Genomic DNA, 18,596 nt, shown 5'->3' on the forward strand with positions numbered 1-18,596 from the left:
GGAAAGAGTTAGAAAGCGTCTGTACAGTTCTTGTAGATGTTGTTAATCTCTTGAGTTATGCCGCAGATGTAAGAATGTCTGAGATCCTAGCTATCTTTTCTTTGCATTCCTTATCTTACTTCTTTTACTGCTATTTAGTTAAACTAAACAAAATTTTAGGGTTTTTGGTTATTCGATCGAATCCATAGGTTAGTAATCTGGAAGAGTATTCGAAGGTCGATGGAACGAAATCAGACCTTGAATCCGACCGTGGGGGGTTAAGTTTGAATCCCACATGGATAATTTGCAGATACCGGAGATCAGAATTTTGAATCGTTTTGTTTCGCATCGCATTGCCTCGCTCTCGTATAAGTCGTCTTGCCTTGCCATCGCGACGAGGGCCTCTTCCGCATGTGCATTTTTCTCGTCCCTGCCCTCGGGTATACCATCTCATTCTGGGTGCGTTTCATTAACTTCTTTTCACGGATACCTTAATATTTGGAATATCTAGGAACTCTGGATATCCGTCGCAATTCAAATCTTAAAACCCGAACTACTAAGATTAAATCAGACACTCTAAAATCTCGGAAATCCAATCCGTGTCCACTTCTAATGTGTTTTCACTTTCCAAAACCACAAAAAGAGAAACACAAGCAAATGCCACCAAAACCCCAAGAATATAAGGCAATAATAATCACACACACCCAAAGAGCTTTCAAACCTCAAAAGGAACAAGCAGTTTGAAAATTTACACAAAACTCTTCTTCTCCATCTCTGACTAAATACAAAAAGCTAAAACAACACTATACTCTAAACAGCTAACCTAAATGGTGCTAACATCCTCTCTCCTCCTCCCGTCTCCCTCGGACCAACCCCAATCTATTTTAGCAGCATACCGATTTTTCTTTCGTTCTTTCCGGCGAGTTGTAGGTTGAGGATGGGATCATCATAATGAAAATGAAGATAGAAGGGTTAAAAGGCATAAGAGCAAGAGCCTAAAACTGTTTACTCGTTATTTCCGGCACGAGCAGAACCTCCCTCATTAGCTACTCCTCGTTAACCCGCTTTGTCCAGCAGCTCTGCCACAGATTTCAAGTCTATTATCAATATAGCACTGACAACGCGATTAGACAAACTCCATAAAATGACATCGACACTTCAAGAACTAAAATCTTAGTCCAAGAAACTCTGATAACTAAAAATTTGATGGATTGACAGACTCCAAGCTAGTCATCAAACCCACAGGAATTATCAAGACGGTAAAACAAGATACCTTCCAGCAAGAATCTGACCACTGTTCGATGGGCTCTTGATATTTGAAAACCTTTTGGCTTTATTCTCATGTTCTTTCTCCACACGCATGGCCGCAACCTCTTTCTCCATTGTAGCTACTTCCCTTCTCATCTTCTTCGCTTCAACCTCCATCGCCTTTGTTAATGTTTCCACCTTCTTTGCTAGCATCTAATTAAAAGAAGACAAAGCATATGCATTACAACCGTGTTCATTTTTTCCCAAATTTTCATGGCATAAATGATATGTGGAGTCCTACCTCTATGGCATCATCTTTATCTTTGAGGCTTTGATCCTTCTCATGAGAAGCTTTCCTCAAGGCAATGACCTCCTTCTGTAGTAAATCGTATAAAACCCCAGGGATACTGTCTTCATTTGCTCGTGCAAGGTTCTGACTCAGTGGCTTCTCCTCTGCATTTTCTTTCCATGCACTAGGAGACTCTGCTTCCTTCAATTCCTCAGAAGCCTTGTTGAAGGAATAATTCCCAGGTCCATTTAAGAGTACCTTTCTCCTATCCAAGGACCTTGTTCCTCCATCGAATGATCTAGATGTGCCTTTAGCATTCTTCAATACAGAAGTGGAATTCGAAGACAAAGATTGTCTTAACTGAGAAGCTGGAGCTGGAATTTTCTTGGTCAAAAACCCATTTGATGATAGCTTTTGGATATTGTCAGCCCCGCCAAATGACTGCCTCCGAGAGGGTCCATTGCTCATGCTTCTTCCCTCAGATGCGTTCCTTGAACTGCCGCTTGAAGTTCCTCTCAGTGTGTCCTCAAGCACTTTCAGCCGCAGTTGAAACTTCTCCTGGGAATTGTTGCACGAAAAATATTTTATTTTTGGTTCAGCAAAAGAAAATCAACAAAGATCAGTTGAGTAAAGCATTAAGAACATTACTTTTAGCTGCGCTTCAGATTTAGCAGCTCGCTCTGCTATGGAAAGCTTATCACGAAGTTGTTGCGTTTCTCCCTGCCAGAAAAGAGCAGAGTATTGAGATTGTAAAAGTGGATGAGCCCCTTTAATCATAAAGAATCAGCAACCCGAGAATCTGAACGATAAAGAAACATCAAATTAAAGTGAACCTGTAGAAACCTTCTTTCTTCAAGCCATTGCTTCACAGGCATCACTTTATCCTTACCATCTTTCCATTCATTTGCCACCACAGTGGCAACTCTATTTGCTGTAACCTTTGCACGTGCAAGTTCCCGATCAATAGTTTTTCTTTCTTCCTGAAAGGTATGAATTAGAATCATCTCATCATCCATAAACATGAAGCTAAGAATTTCTATTCATTTTAGCAATTTCGTGAATTGCTTTTAGTTACATTCATCTCTTGAACTTTACGCTGGTAATCCCTCACGGCATTTGCAGCAGCACCACCGGCAAGAACAGCCTCTTCCAGCTCCCGTACAGCCTGGGTAAGCTTTTCAACCTCAGCAACCTTCTGTCTGTTCATTTTGTCTAGAATTTTGTTTTCTTCCTGATGCATCAAGAAAAGGTTCATCAGACAGAAGGTAATAAACAACAGAAGACATGTAGAAAGAATCGACAGCCTGATTAACTAATTACAACAAGTGGGAGAGAGACCAAGACACCTGACAGATTTCTATTTGTTTCATCAACTCTTGGTTCTTATTTTGAAGATCGTCGACCAAAGCAGCTTTCGCCAGGGCAGCTTGGACTGTCCTCTCGGCATCAAGTAAGGCTGCTTCCTTTTGTTTTGTCAGACGATCCAAAGCCCTGTTATCTTCTTGAAGCCTTCCAATCTATAACCAACAGTTCATACCTCCACATATCATCACCAAAAACAGACAACAAGTAAGAAGACTCTGAGGGAATGGGAAGTACCTCTTGCCGTGCAAGCTTAAGTTCAGCTTCTAATGGAGCAAGAATGGCTTCAATTGGAGGCATGTCATCATCCTTTTGAGCAGCATGGACCCTCCTCAAGGTGGCTTCAGCAGCAAACTGTGCAGCCATCGATGCCTTCTTTTCTTCAATGATTTTCTTGACTTCTAGGTTCTGCAATGAAGGTGATAATCATAAGTTTAGCAGCATGACAATAAGATGGAAAACACAATTGAGTTCAAGGAGGGGTTTTGAGCAATACTTTGCTTTCAAGAAGGGATTCGGTCAACTTAAGCTTCTCCTCCAACTTAGCAAGCCCGTCTGTGAGCTAATATTCCAGAGTACAAACAGAAAAAAGTCAGCTCGCATGAAGCACAAAATACATCGGGCAATGAATAAGATGAAGAAGAGCATGCTAAAAGAAAAAATTATGGTAAGGGGTTTCATCGGGTAACATAAAGTCAAAACAAAGCACGAAATAGCAACTGATCAAAACTAAAATGATTAACGACGAATAGACTCTGAAGTTTCCCAGACAATATTGCATGGTAGCCATTCCAACATATATGCATGACTTGCTCGTGATTATAAGTTAAGTCTACAGACATTAAAAGAGGCTTAAAGATTTTACCAAAATAGCCAGAACCAGAATTTACAGCATATGAGTTCTTTATCGACTCTACTTAGTCAATTGAGGGCATCACGAACTGGGCAACCGACCGAAGAATGTGAAAAACAAAACAAAGTACTTGGCGGTATTGGCAACCTTGAAACTAAAAATCAAGAGATTTCTCAACTTGGGGTTTTGATTTGGTATATTATCCCAGATAATTGTTGAAAACGAAACTCAAAATCTTCTGAATTTGAAAAACGAACCCAAAATGAAAAGAAAAATAATAAAGGAACTAAGACTACCTCTTCAACAGCTTTCTCTCTCTGCCTCTCAGACAACCTCAAAGCTTTGATCTCGGCGTGTGCTTCGCCCAATTCTCGTTCCTTGTCTGCTTTTCAATCAGAGTATTTGGGGCAAAGAAAAAAAAAATCAACCATGGAAGAACGGCTAAATCAAGCAGCATCGACACAGAAATAAACACAAGGAAACAAAGCTAAACCTGAATCGACACATCAAAAACCACCAGATCGAGCAGCATTTCCTCACCTCTAACTTCGTTCTCAAGCCGATTGAGCTCCACCTTCACCGGATCCGAGCCATGGAGAAGCGTGATGAACTCATTATCGGCGGCGGCGTCGAAGCTAGACCTTACCGGCCTCCGCCTCGACGAGCTTTTCCCTCCGCCGCTTTCCTTGAAAGACGCCGACACCGTCAGCGACGGCGTCGCCGGCGCCGACACACCTCCGTCGTCCATCTCCGATCTGATCCCTAGCCTTCCTCACGCACACATCCAAATGCTAGATTCTCAACCCAGTAACGAGAGATACAGCTATACAGCAAAATATATAGGGAGTAGCACTGAGCTTAACAATGCAGACTTGTAGAGAGAGAAACAACGCGGAAGACAACAAAATCTTAGAGTTCTCGGGATCCAAATGCCCCCTGGTTTTCAAATCAGAGTCCCACAGAGCGCACATATGGAGAGAAAGACGAAGGCAACGCTAACCTAGAGAGAGAGAGAGAAAGTTTTAGAAAGCGAAAGGGAGGGTGGGATTTAAATGCTGCTACAGTGGTTTCTCTCTCTACTAATTAGAGTGAGAAGACCACGAGAGCTCATGAGATAGAAGATGGATTAAAGTCAATTAATCCCTTGGTTAAACATAATTAATTAATTTATTATTTATTATTCAAATTTAAAATTTGGTAGATAATTAAATTTGTGTTTAGTTTAGTTGCCTGATTGTGAGGGAAAAGCTTGTAATTAGTCCGCTTTGCGCGTGGAAGAAGTACGTTTTTTTATTTTTATTTTTATTTAACATGGGCTTCCATCCATTTCATATATTTTATTTAGTCTTGATGAGCTTTGATTTAGATATAAACCGGAGCCCATCTTAGAGCTGTGAGGCCCAATAACTTCGATTAGGCCCATTTAAGAGAGTTTCTTTTTTTTTTTTTGTAAATAATATTCGGAATGTTTTTTTTTCGTCTGGGTAACTTAGCAAATATAGAGCATATATATATATATAGATAGATAACCTTGGTTCCACTGTTGATGGATTAAATTATATATATATATAAAAGAGAAACCAACCAAATTAAGTCACGGTACATATTAATTCTTGCTGTTTTCTCACCATATGTATGTACCATTATGATTACAATAAGTAGACATATACATGGATGAAATCATAAATATGTATATATACATATACATATATGTCTGTATGGTATGTGTGCAACGTCATGGATGTTAACAATGTACGTACCCTCATGATTACAATAAGCGCACACACATATATATATATACACACACATATGGATGAAGTCATATGTATGTATGGTGCGTGTGCAAACATAATTGGATCGAAACATGCATGCAACATCATGATTACAGCAAGTACATATATACATATGGTCGGAGTCATCTATATACATATATAGATACATACATATGTAATGTAATGTATATGTGTATGTATGTGTGCGTGGGAACGTAATGATGTGAATGAAAAGGCATATAGACTATATAGCGTTGGGGCCTGAGGAGAGGGAAGAGGGTAAAAAAGGGCTTACATGTGGGCAAAGATTTTCTATGCTTTCGATGAAGATTAGGACATATAGACAAAGTCACTTTTTTATATATAAAATAAATTTATTTTAAAAATGAAACTCTTTTTTTTTTAAATCATATCCTTTATGCGTTGTCAAAGAACCTTTCTTTGAAAAGGAACCAAAGCTCTAAAGGAATCAAACTCCCATGTTTTCATTACTTCTTTTTCCTTTTATTCGTTTTTTTTGTTCCCATTTTCAATTTGTACTCCTTTTTAGTTTTTTTTTCAAAGTAAAAATGATTTTTTTCTTACATTGAAAGAACTAATCTAGAATAAATTAAATGGATTACAAATTAAGATATAAAAATATTGTAAGAAAAATACAATTCGAAACGGTGCGATCAAATATATTTTATTTCTATACATGCATGAAATAATTCACACAATTTAACCTCGGGACGTATGTGAATGAATGTATCGACACATGCAGTGAAACAATTGCATACGTGTAATGTGTGTATATACACACTTTGTACGTACAACTTAAACTTGTAAAGCATTTACCATATTTATAAGTGCGTTATATATATATATACAACATAAAAGAGTGGCAACAAACAAAGAGCGGATGAGACAAATGGCTCTGGTTTCAGTGCACGACTACAAAAGAGACCATCTCTCTCTCTCTAAAATCATTGATGTTATATATGAACATTTCTTCTACATATATTTTCTCTTTTATTATTTTTGGTTAAAGGTAAATTTATAAAAAAAAAATAATCTCACCACCAACTTCAACCTAATATGCTCATCCGAAATCCCCCATTCTCCATCCCACCTATAAGCTTCATACTTAATCCACATTTTCCCAACCACAATTAATATATATATATATATATATATATATATAATGGAATTATAAAATCTCATTTATAGTCCCCAAATATTAAAAAAAACAAATTACTCATCCATATCTTACTAGGAAAATATCCATCTCCAATGGATTTCTTTATGTCCAAAAAATTTTAGATTTCGATATTTTTCGTAGCAAATCGTAATTCTAAAACGTATATATTGAAATAGAATCTATCTAATTCGAAAGTTGATGGAATGAAATACAAAATCAAGAATTAATAATAAAAGAGAGTGAGTAATAATATAAGAAAAATGAAAAAAAAAGAGGATATATATATATAGAATCAAGAGAGGGCATTAGGGAGAGATGATTACATCTTTATGGGGGAGGGATACATTAGCATGTGATGAGAATCCATCTCCCATCCTTCCCCCCATTCTTTCCAACTCAACATTTGTTACTCTTTTTCTCCTAAAAGCATCTTCCATTTTATTATTATTATTATTATTATTATTATTATTATTATTATTATTATTATTATTATTATTATTATTATTATTATTATTATTATTATTATTATTATTATTATTATTATTATTATTATTATTATTATTATTATTATTATTATTATTATTTATTTAACAACTCAACTTGGTAACACTCCTATTTTAGATGGTGGGATAAAAACACACGAGTATAGTTGAATATACGCCTGTTTTGTAAACATATTTTGGATTTTTAAATATTTTTGGTATTATACTCGTTAGACTATTTCATATTTTGTTCCTCATTTATGTGTCGAAATTTCATATTTAAAAAAAAAAAATTGATATAGATTTTGGTTCGTTCGCTAAAATTAGCTAAATCAATCCATTCTAAAAATAGATAGTACTGAATGTTCTTCAAATACTCAAACAGTAGAACCCGTGATAGATTTTCTTCTTCATATATTCCTAAGTGATTTCGTTTTTGTATTTTTTTCATAGTTTGGACATATGACGGGCTCACTCTATTCCACTGAACCAGTCCTCGTAATTTTTAATGAAATGTTAATTATTTTCTAAGCAATGTAAATTCAATAAATTACATTTATATAAATCCCATTAAATTTTGTTATATTTCATCACACCACACTGTATATAATGGATTCTTTTTTATTCACAAACAATTAGTGTAGATTCGGATCGGATATCCAAAATTTTGGATTATGCGAATCTAAACTCGAATATTTTGAAATCCGATTTCATATTTGTAAGATTCAAGTATTCATATATGAACCTCTATTTCTTGGTTCTTGGTTAAATTAAATCTTCATTTTTTTAGCCAAAATATTCCAGTGTTGATATTTAAACCTGTGATTTTTTTTTGGTTTGAGATTAAAAACTCTAAGAACATATATATAACACATAAAATGATATATTGGGTAAATATCCAAACTTAATCAACATTTTAAAAAGAATAAAAATAATTTATCATAAAATGGAAACTCGAATATAATTTCTTGATACACTCGACCTGCAAAATATCATTAGAAACCATGCCCAACATGTTATTCTCAACGTTCCAGTTGAGTTAGATAAATTTTTTTAATTATTCTTTAAAAAATATATAAAAAAAAGTATATTTTTGTGGAAAATTGTATGGTATGAAATAATAATGACTGGTATTTGTTTTCTTGTGAGAGGGGATGTTTTTTTGTTTCTTGTCCAAATGCAACTGTGGGCTCCTCACGTTTCAACCCCGTTTTGCTGACCCCACGCCTCTCTCCCCAACCATTCTCTCTAAATTTTCTTGTGTATATACATCTCTTTATATATATATATATATATGTGTGTGTGTGTGTATCTAGCGTTTATATATATATAGAGAGAGAGAGAGGGATCAGAAGTATAAAGAAGATTGAATCATCAAAGACCATACAATGTCTTCTCCAGGTAAGGCGAGAGGTCAATGAAGCAATTAACAAAAAGAAAAGATTTTTATCGAAAAAAAAGGAGAGAATTTTCCCGAGAAAATAAAAGAAAGAAAAAAGAACCTTTTCTTTGAGAGGAAAAAAAGCTGAAACAAAAAAGCTGGTTTCGGAAAGCAAACTCTCTCTCTATCTCTCTCTTAAAACTCATATCGCTTTGGGGTCTTCCTCTATTAGTAAAGCTGAGAGACCACTATCCATCCAAATAAAGAAGAAAAGAAGAAGAAGAAGAAGAAGAAGAAGAAGAAAAATCTCTCCTCCCCACAAGAAAAAACAAAAGATTCTTCGATTTTGTTCTTATTTTTCAGTTGCTGATCCACTATAACACCACCACCGGGGAAAAAGGGGTTAAAACTGCATCCGATGATAGATTACGACACCAACAACAACGAAAACGATTCCAACAACAATCACCGAAACGCTCCATCTTCTTCCTCCTCCGATCTTCTCCTCCTCGACAGCAATGGAGCCTCCTCCGCCGCGACCCAGAAAAGAAAACGCAGACCCGCCGGCACACCAGGTTCGGTTCTTGGGGACAGCCCGACTAAAGTTGTCTTCTTATTTCAAATGGGTTTTGGATAATCCGACTAAAGTTTGTGTTTTTTTCAACTGGGTTTTGGATAATCCCGCCAAAGTTTGCGTTTTCTTCAAATGGGTTTTCGGCGATTCCCCGGAACGTACTAATAATCGGTTTCGATCTATTCGATTTTCGTGCGTCGGCAGATCCAGACGCGGAGGTGGTGTCGTTATCGCCGAGAACGCTCCTGGAATCGGATCGGTACGTGTGCGAGATCTGCAACCAAGGGTTTCAGAGGGATCAGAATCTTCAGATGCACAGGAGAAGGCATAAGGTCCCATGGAAGCTTCTGAAGAGAGAGAACAACCAAGAAGTGAGGAAGAGGGTTTATGTATGTCCGGAGCCGACGTGTCTCCACCACGACCCTTCCCACGCCCTCGGAGATCTTGTTGGAATCAAGAAACACTTCCGGCGGAAACACAGCAACCACAAGCAGTGGGTCTGTGAGAGATGCTCCAAGGGCTACGCCGTTCAATCTGATTACAAGGCTCATCTCAAGACCTGTGGCACCCGCGGCCACTCCTGCGACTGCGGCCGCGTCTTTTCCAGGTCAGTTTCCCCTAAAGGTTCGAACCCATTACCTATTAGGACAGATGTTATGGAGAAAACGACTTACTCGATCCGTATATTCTATAAAAGAAATGTTTTGTTTGATGTGCAGTTGATGTGTGTAAAATTTTAAGGAAAACCCTAGAGGGGCAATGGTGATGAATTTCCAAGTTTGGATTTTTAAGGGTTTTATTTAATTGTTTTGGTGGTTTATTTTAATTGTTAAGATAGATTCTTATTGGAATCCTTAAACTAAACCAAAGAATGTTTTTCTAGTAGGGCGTGTACGCACACAAACACACACACACACACATATATATATATATATATATATATATATATGTATCTATATATGTAATGGAGTTAGATCTTGAACCAATGGAAGCTCAAATTAATGGGTCGTTGTGGTGCTTCACTGTTCCCGAAATTGTTAAAGAATTTAAAACTACGGGAATTGAAACACTTTTTTATATGTAAAACTCACGTTGACTCCATTATAGATTTCATCAACCCACTTTGTTGTATTTGTTTAATAAGTGCGTAGAAAGATTCAAAGTATTGTCACAGTGTATATCTATATATAATCCACAACTCAATTATATAATATATTGCACCCATCTGTTTCTTCCTAACCCTACACGTACACGTACTTCGTTAACTCTTTTATTCCTCTTGCATTGATTCACAACACTGTTCCAATATGATTCGTCCTCAGGGTGGAGAGTTTCATTGAGCATCAGGACACTTGCACCGCCCAGCGAGTTCATCCGCCGCAGCATCCGGTGGCTGCACCCGCCATGTCATCAAGAACCGCTCCCTCCACGGAAGCCGACCTCAACATTGGCCCGTTCTTGTCTGGACTTCCCGTGCTAAGACAACCACCGCCGTCCGATCGACAGCGATCAAGATTGCTATATTCGTTCGACCGTCGAGCTCGTAACCATAACCTCGAACTCCAGCTACTGCCGTCGAGAAGCGCAGAAGAAACCCATGAAACAAGTCTCAAACTTTCCATAGGGATGGCAACTACATCATCCGACGTTGTCCAGAGGAAGAATAGTTACGAGAAGGGTGAAACGAGCGTTAAGGATAGAGCGAACGAGCAGCTGAAGCTAGCAGAAGAGGCGAGAAGAGAGGCGAAAAGGCAGATAGAGATGGCGGAAATTGAGTTTGAGAACGCCAAAAGAATAAGGCGACAAGCGCAAACCGAGCTCGGGAAAGCTCAGATCCTTAGAGAACAAGCCACCCAAAGGATTAGTGCAACGATGGTGCGCATCACTTGCCACTCTTGCAAGCAAAAGTTCCAAGCTCCGGTGGCCACGGAGGCGCCGGCGCCGGGTGCTCCGCCGTCGTGTGGTGAAGACAGTACTTCACTTGCCGTGAGTTACGTGTCTTCGGCGACGACAGGAGAAGGCGAGTGAGTGCAAGTCAATATGAGTCATCACAAAAGACTCCTTCAGAAGAAAAAAAGTGAAATATTACCAGAGAGGATCTTTTCATTATTTTTTTTGTTTATTGAAGATCATCTTTTGAAAATTCCTTGATTATATGATTTTTGGTTTGTTGGTAAGTGGGTATTAATTAGGGTTTTTTCTTTCTGGGGACCAAAGAAATGGAATAGAAGTTGTCATTAATTGTGGTGTGGAGGGTGTTGATTGATCCTGTTGTAACATTGTTTTATGGAATCTATAATTAGAGTAATAATTAAGCAAGATTTACCAAGATGTCGAACTACAAAAAAAAAAAAAAAGAGATCATTGTTTTTTTTTTGTAGCCATAAAATGTGATTTTTTTTATATATGCATACATAAGATTCTCATATCAGTGTGAGAAAGGTCAAATTGTGCATAAGATTCTCTCATGTAGGAGAATGATTGCGTTTGGATCCTCATCCCACCAAATAATATCATCACGAGTCTCAATCCGACCAAACAATAAATTATGCATGTATGCATGTATGTATGTATGTATGTATGTATGTATGTATGTATGTATGTATGTATGTATGTATGTATGTATGTATGTATGCATGCATGTATGTATGTAAATGTTGTAAATATAACATTTAAAGGTTTACAAGTGATGAATTTTACTGTTTTATCATTTAGATATCTCTGACTGTTCACGTGGTAAACATCACACCGTCTCCTAATCAATGAGACAAATAATAGTACAAAACAAATGCACTTACAATGAATAATTAAGGATTAAATAAATAAAAACGTTGATACTCGTAGCTTAAACTTTGAAAACCATAATCAATAAATTATTGGACTGGTAATTAAAAAGCACACTGGATGCGCAATGAAAGTTATCAAACGCTTGGATGGTTGCCATGTGGGTTATTTATCTCATAAATTAATTTTATAAATAAATATAATTATGCTTCGCACATTCTCTCTCTATATACTATTTAAGATCACACCCTCTCTTACTATTATCCATTTAATAGTCTAGAGAAGACCGTTTGAATTTCTGATAGCATACCAAAATTTAAGTCGGTTTTATGTTATTTAATGTGAGGTAAGTTCGTAAAGTTTGCAAGAAAAAAATATTCGCTCCGTTTAGAGTTTAAAAGTTTTTCACACTTTTTAAAAAACTATTAAAAAAAAAATCTTAGACATCCTTATTTAGATATAAGTTTAATGATACAAATTACATTGTGTTAAAAGTTTATTAGAATTGTAATAGTTTGAATTAAGAATAAATTGAGAATTGTTTTAAAAATTGTCTAGAAAATGTAAAACGACATCTATTTAAAAATAAAAATAATTATCTAAAACACCAATTATTATTATTATTAGTTAGAGGGAATAGTAAATTAGCTACCATCTTAAAAAATGAAGAGTGTGTCGGTAGAATGATTTTGATACGTAAATGTAATTAAGAAAAATACAAGTACAAAAAATAAAGTTGACTGTGAATGTTGTAATGACTAAAAGTAACCTAAAAACAATGGCTAAATGAAAAATACAAGGGGGCCGACAAACAAAGCTATATATATATATTATAATTATATATATATATATTATATAATTATATATATATATATATACACACACAAGGAGTATCTTGAAGGCTTCAAAAAAAAAAAAAAAAAGAAGGAAGCAAAAAAAAAGGCATCTTCAAGTGTGTTTGCATGTGTAAGGGTACTGATGAAAAATTATTGCATGACACGTGGATGTGGTAAGTTCGTATGACTACAAAAGTATAGTCTTTTCGTGCTGTTTTTACCATATTTTGATTATGTACTGTTTTATAGCATTTGGAGAGAGGAAAATACATCGGGATCCAATCCTGTCGTAACAAAATCATCGGTCATTTATTTTTGTGAAATTTTCTATATATATATATATAATATAGGGGTTAGGGCGCACAAATATTATGGTTATCGATTGAAATGGATATGAGTTGTATCTTCTATTTTTGCTCATATTTAATAATGAAAATGTTTAAAATAAAGATCGTATATATCATATTGAATATTGTCTTAACATATGAGGACGTCAGCGTCACTCCAATCGCATCGATCACATGAGAAACGATATAAGATTTTAAAAAAAGGCTAAAGATATTTCTATTTATATTAGATCGGGGTATATATACAAAAACGGCATTTGGATTTAATTTCTTTTTTCTTTTAGGGTTCGGCCCGTTTGGATTTTATTTTCTACTACAACAATATTCAATGACCACGGTTCCCGTTCATAACATGCGTCATCTCTTGCTCTACGTAACCATAATATATTCCATTGTTTTTATATAAGGTACCAATAATAACATATTAAATATATCATTAGAAATGTTTGAGATGGACGGTTCGAACCCATTAGATATTTATTTCAATATTTTTATTTTTAATCTTTATTTTTTTAGTTTTGAAACTCTCTAAATTCGTGCGGATCAAAAGAGAGCTTGTGTAGCAATACCACTAGTGGATAATGAAATTTATTATTGCAAAAAAAAAGATATTTATTTGGGGAGTAAATGTATATTTTGGGGACCATCATACATATGCTAGAAAATAGGAGGAACATATTCAAAGATACCCAACCATTGATGAAAAGCCAACATCAATGTCAAACATATATATGTATACATATAGTACATGCACATGTATATATATATATATATATATATATATAACGTAAACATGCTAATTTGTGTAGAGAGAGAAAGAGAGAGGTCAGTCATTTTCAGAAGGGAGAAATGTGTGTCGTTCTCTTTTTTTCCAAATAAAAAAAAAACGCCATGTTTTTCAGTGCCAAAGTTAGGAATGGTAAGTAGTCAGTCATCAGTCAACCTCTCATAAACGCAGATCCAACTCACGAGCTTCCCCTTTGGTTCGCCCCTTCACTTTTCTTAAAAGCTTTCTCTCCTGTCATCTCTGCATTTCTTTCTCTTTTATTATTTCTTTTTTTTTCTTGTTACTTTTTTAAAAAAATTGAAGCTTTTTTTTCTTCTAAATGGGTGATAGTATTTGATATTATTATTTCATTTAAATTTTTTTTGGGTAAAGTATATGGTAATTTTTATAATTTGTGATCTCTAATTCGTCTTATATTTTGGTGATTCTAAACCATTATATTTATATAAATTTTTAAATTACAAATGACATATATATATATATATATATATATCAGTAAACTACTATGGTTTTTTTAATAAGCAAAATTTGGTAGTTTATACCCTTATCACAAATTACATTTTACATATGTCTAAGTCTAATAAGATGTCTCTTTGACATTGTATGTTATTTGTAGTCTCAACTGTAATCGACGGTTATACATATAATGATTTTTATATTTTAATTACTTTTAAAATATTTTAAAAATCAATTTGAACAAAACAAAATGGGACATAAAAAAAAGTGGAAAATAATAAGACATACTTCCGAATTTTAGTGTTTTTGAATCGTCGAAAATGTATTATATCGTCCACAAGAAGAAAAAATATCAAAGAAAAGACCAAAGGTTTTAATTAATGCGGAAACCCACTAGGCAGATTTCTTGGATCATTCATTCGTACATGTTCTCTGCGAAATCATTATTTTCTATCCAAAATTCAACGTTCTATTAATGCTCGGGGTTGGGACTAATTAAAATATCTAATATTGAGTTTGAAATTTAATTTAAAAATTATTTGGATAAAATTTATTAAATAAAATAACAGAAAATAAAAAACGATATTTTTCGAAAACAATAAATTTGTAATAAAAAAATGAATATGAAATGATCATAATAAATTTTGAAAATACTAATTATACAAATCGAATAGATATGTATTTTTTACAAAATAAAAAATATAAAAAAATAATCTAATTGGATCTGAATCGAAATCCGTAGTATGTTACATTGGATGCTCATTTAGTCTCTCTTGGATGTGATTATAGATGTTATATGGTTGAAACTTGGTACGCTGATGAATAAAAATAATTTTTGTATTTGAAATATCTTTTAATATGAATAATATTGGTTTTTCTTCTTCTAAAAGTTAGGGTACCCACATCATCCACCAAAGCTTGGAAATTGTAGATCAACTTTTCAAAAGCCAAGTAGTTTTTATCTTTCCTTTTCCTCGCTCTAATAAAACTAATGTTATTTTTTTTTACATTTTTATAACACTTTGTGCTTTCAAAGTAGCCTTAGATTAAAAAAAAAACTTAAAGAATGCATCTCAAGGCATATATTAAATTTTGTTTTTGAAGAAACTTTTCTTTTAAAGAAATAGTGGTTTGATCAGTCAATGAGGTATATTAAAAATAATATCATAATACTATCATATAACTACTAAATTCGACATCGTAATTTCTAGATATAATATGCAAAGAAATTGAGGTATATATTATTCAACACGTTACAAATTGCATATATATATATATACATGCTGAATAATATAATTATGCTATAAATCATTGAGTCGGAATAGGAATTAACATAAATGTTGTCAGAAAAAAATGATAATAGTAGCCTTTGATTATGTTATTAATTATAATAAAATAATTATATGTTTGGAGGAGGCCCATCTGCTTCAATTTACCACTTTCCGCTTTTTTGGACACCAGTGGCCACTAATCCATGGCATCCCTGTAAATTTCTCCACTCCCAAGCCTACTCCCCTCTCTTATTCTTTTTTTTTAAAATCAAATATATTTTCAGACAAACTTTTATTTTTCTTGAAATTTCCTAAATATAAAGACAAGACAAAATCCGACATAAAAAGAGAAAAGAAGAAAGGAAGGGGGGACCCCTCCCTAATTTGCCTTTCACCATCTTCGTCACCAAAAGAAATGTTCGTTATCTCAAAACATGATAATCCGGATTAGGCGCAAAAGCACGACATGTTCTAACCAAAGATACACAGAGAAAACAATCAGATACACAAACCAAGAACAAGTTTTCGATATATTTTAAGCCAATGGGTCATTTTCGCAGCAAAATTCAGAGAGGCAAACTAAAGAAAAGCAATCTTGGAAACTATAGCTCTGTCGAGACCGAAGTCGTTAAACATATATCTCCTTGGATTATAGAAGATTCAAACCTCTAGGAGATCGGATTCTTCCCGGTAGAGCTCGAAGTCATTAGGGGTCCATCTGCAGACTAAGTTCAGTTTGAAAGTTGCCATCTTGATACCCAACAAACGCTGCAAAAATCAACAAGCTTCTTAACCAATGTCTCTTTCCGAAATGATAAATTAAAAAACAGGGTTTTGAAGATAGAGCCGAACCAAAATGCGAGCAGATTCTGGCGACAATGGTTTCTCTTCTTCACAGACAACAAAATCGGAGAGCAGCTCCACGGAACCTGCACACATTAAATCAGAAAGATGTTTAGGCCAAGGGTTCTCTTGACATGCACAAGATAATGGATCATGAGAGAATGAACCTTTGTTTAGTCGGACAGGCATCCCCTGCTTGCGTAAGAATGGCTCCATCTCATGTGTGAACTGTTCCAGAGGACCTTCCTTAAGTTCAACCTGGTTATTAAGATTCATAAGATGGAACAAGTGAGTACGTAAAAAACTTTTATGGTAAAACTCGCGAGATTTTTATCTGTTAATAGGTTACCGTTTCAACTGCAGGGCTTCCGGTCCTTGCAAAGTCGTAACCCTCATAAGTGTTAAATAATCTGAAAACAATGGTAAAAAAGCCATTGAATCAAAACTAAAAATCCCCAAAATACTACGTGCTCAGGAGGTATTTTATAATCAACATTATTGAACAAGCAAAAAATCCCCATCAAAGTTTACAGTCTGTGTAGTTCAATTCGAAAGGAAGAAGGTAAACTTTCTAATCAACCATTCCAAGAACAAAGCCGAGTCAGTACACACAACACGAATAGAAATCATATGGTGCGAAAGTAAGTTCAAAGACCTGGATATATAACTCAAACTCCTGGCTGTCCTCCTCGTGTAATTAAGAAAAAATAAGGGTATTTGAGATTATACCTTTCGACCTCCTCTCTTGGAATGTTTGTCAGGAAAAGACCGGTATCCCCACGAAGCAGCTGAAGCAACATTCTAGAAGTAAGTAACGGAAGAAAGGTAGTGACAGTAACTGTGATAAAAACAAAGAAACCTTGGAAGCTTTTGAAATGCCTTGTCGGATCTCATCAGCGGCCGAGCGACCTAAAGCAACCTGCATGACTTTGTTCGATCCGAGAAAGAACCTGGCAGAAACAAGAGCTGAACCACATTACACCAAACAAATTGCAAACACCTCGAAGCTCAATCGGGTATTGTAGAGCATTTATCAAACTGCTACTGTCATCATTATTCCGTGTGAGATTATGAAGAAAAACATGCGTCTGTTCTATTTTCTCAGTATCGTATCAGCACAGGCATACATGCAACAACAATCTCTTCCTGATTAAATAAATTTCTTCGAATTGACAATGGAACAACAGCTGCTAAAGGGTAAGATGTGAATACACAAACCGACCTTCCGTTGGGCTGAAGCTGATCCCTGAACTCCTTGAACTTAGAGTTCCTCATGTTATCGAATGAGAAAACATAGACGGAATCGAACTTTTCAACAGCATCCCTGATTCCATTCACTATAGACTCCTTGTGCCCCCTTCCTTTTTTCTTCGTCTTCGACAAAGTAACTGCGCAAGGATTCAAGCTTTAACCATTCGAGTACATTTCGAAAGGGAAAAAAAGAAAGTTAATCGCTACCCTATGACGTGATTCTCCAAACGGTCTGTGTAAATTGTAAAACCCTAAACCCTAGCGCGCCGCATCGCATCAAAAGCAGAAGAAGAAAAAGTAGAGACGTAGGGTTTGAGACAATAGTATCAAGACAGAACACATGGAAGTAGATTGAAGGAAAGACCTGCTCTGTCTCTCTTCGATTTGGGCATGTCGGCTGCGAAATCTTAAACTAAAGAGAATCGCCTTCTTCTGCAACTGCTGCTTCAAAAACCCTCGTATCCTTTTAGTTCCAAACCTCCAATTTCACTGGACGCCGTTTTAGCCTTAAATTCGATAATTAGACCCGTATCCAAACCCGGCTCACATTTCATGCCCGATATCCGTACACGGCCCATTTATTCATCCTTCTAAAAGCCTGGCCTCTTTCAGAGCCCACTTCGGCCTTTCCCCATGTATATAATATAATCTTTCCAGAAAAAAATGAATATATTAAGTCGTCTAACTCCATGAATTGTTTTTACATCATATATTATATATATAAACACATTAATTATTTAAAATTTATCTATTTTTAAAATATTGGCGATCAGTAAGTTAAGGGCTGAGCGTATATTTTAAAGTTTTTTTTATTAAAAATTGGATTTATTTTGAAGTATAATTATTTTTGTAAAATTTCGATGATATTTTGAAAATTTATATAAACGTTTTATTAAGATTT

At 35.2% G+C, this 18,596-nt stretch overlaps 3 protein-coding genes across 4 annotated transcripts; 1 reads left to right on the forward strand and 2 right to left on the reverse strand.

Annotated features, from left to right (window-relative positions):
• Positions 1-563: 563 nt before the first annotated feature.
• LOC104807931 (microtubule-associated protein 70-2-like) lies at positions 564-4,755 on the reverse strand. Of its 2 annotated transcripts, none has more exons than XM_010533385.2 (11): positions 4,272-4,755; positions 4,028-4,113; positions 3,375-3,440; positions 3,116-3,286; positions 2,863-3,033; positions 2,592-2,747; positions 2,350-2,496; positions 2,165-2,236; positions 1,529-2,074; positions 1,253-1,440; positions 564-1,058 (listed from the first exon to the last, which is right to left on the reverse strand). In XM_010533385.2, the coding sequence occupies exons 1-11, from the start codon at positions 4,477-4,479 to the stop codon at positions 1,022-1,024; spliced, it is 1,848 nt and encodes a 615-aa protein (XP_010531687.1). In that variant the 5' UTR covers positions 4,480-4,755; the 3' UTR covers positions 564-1,021. The 2 variants fall into 2 exon arrangements, with proteins under 2 accessions (XP_010531687.1, XP_019059542.1); XM_019203997.1 differs by having other exon boundaries at positions 4,225-4,378.
• A 3,911-nt stretch (positions 4,756-8,666) lies between these two features.
• On the forward strand, positions 8,667-11,386 carry LOC104807938 (protein indeterminate-domain 14-like). Its single transcript, XM_010533395.1, has 3 exons — positions 8,667-9,121; positions 9,325-9,727; positions 10,443-11,386. Exons 1-3 carry the CDS (start codon positions 8,965-8,967, stop codon positions 11,146-11,148), a joined length of 1,266 nt encoding a protein of 421 aa, XP_010531697.1. The 5' UTR covers positions 8,667-8,964; the 3' UTR covers positions 11,149-11,386.
• Positions 11,387-16,023: 4,637 nt separating this feature from the next.
• On the reverse strand, positions 16,024-18,179 carry LOC104807949 (mRNA turnover protein 4 homolog). Its single transcript, XM_010533407.1, has 8 exons — positions 18,060-18,179; positions 17,667-17,832; positions 17,304-17,394; positions 17,174-17,232; positions 16,794-16,854; positions 16,612-16,702; positions 16,454-16,530; positions 16,024-16,369 (listed from the first exon to the last, which is right to left on the reverse strand). Exons 1-8 carry the CDS (start codon positions 18,085-18,087, stop codon positions 16,262-16,264), a joined length of 681 nt encoding a protein of 226 aa, XP_010531709.1. The 5' UTR covers positions 18,088-18,179; the 3' UTR covers positions 16,024-16,261.
• Positions 18,180-18,596: the final 417 nt, after the last annotated feature.

The sequence above is a fragment of the Tarenaya hassleriana genome, unplaced genomic scaffold (assembly GCF_000463585.1).
Source record: "Tarenaya hassleriana unplaced genomic scaffold, ASM46358v1 Cleome1, whole genome shotgun sequence".
Lineage (NCBI taxonomy): Eukaryota > Viridiplantae > Streptophyta > Magnoliopsida > Brassicales > Cleomaceae > Tarenaya > Tarenaya hassleriana.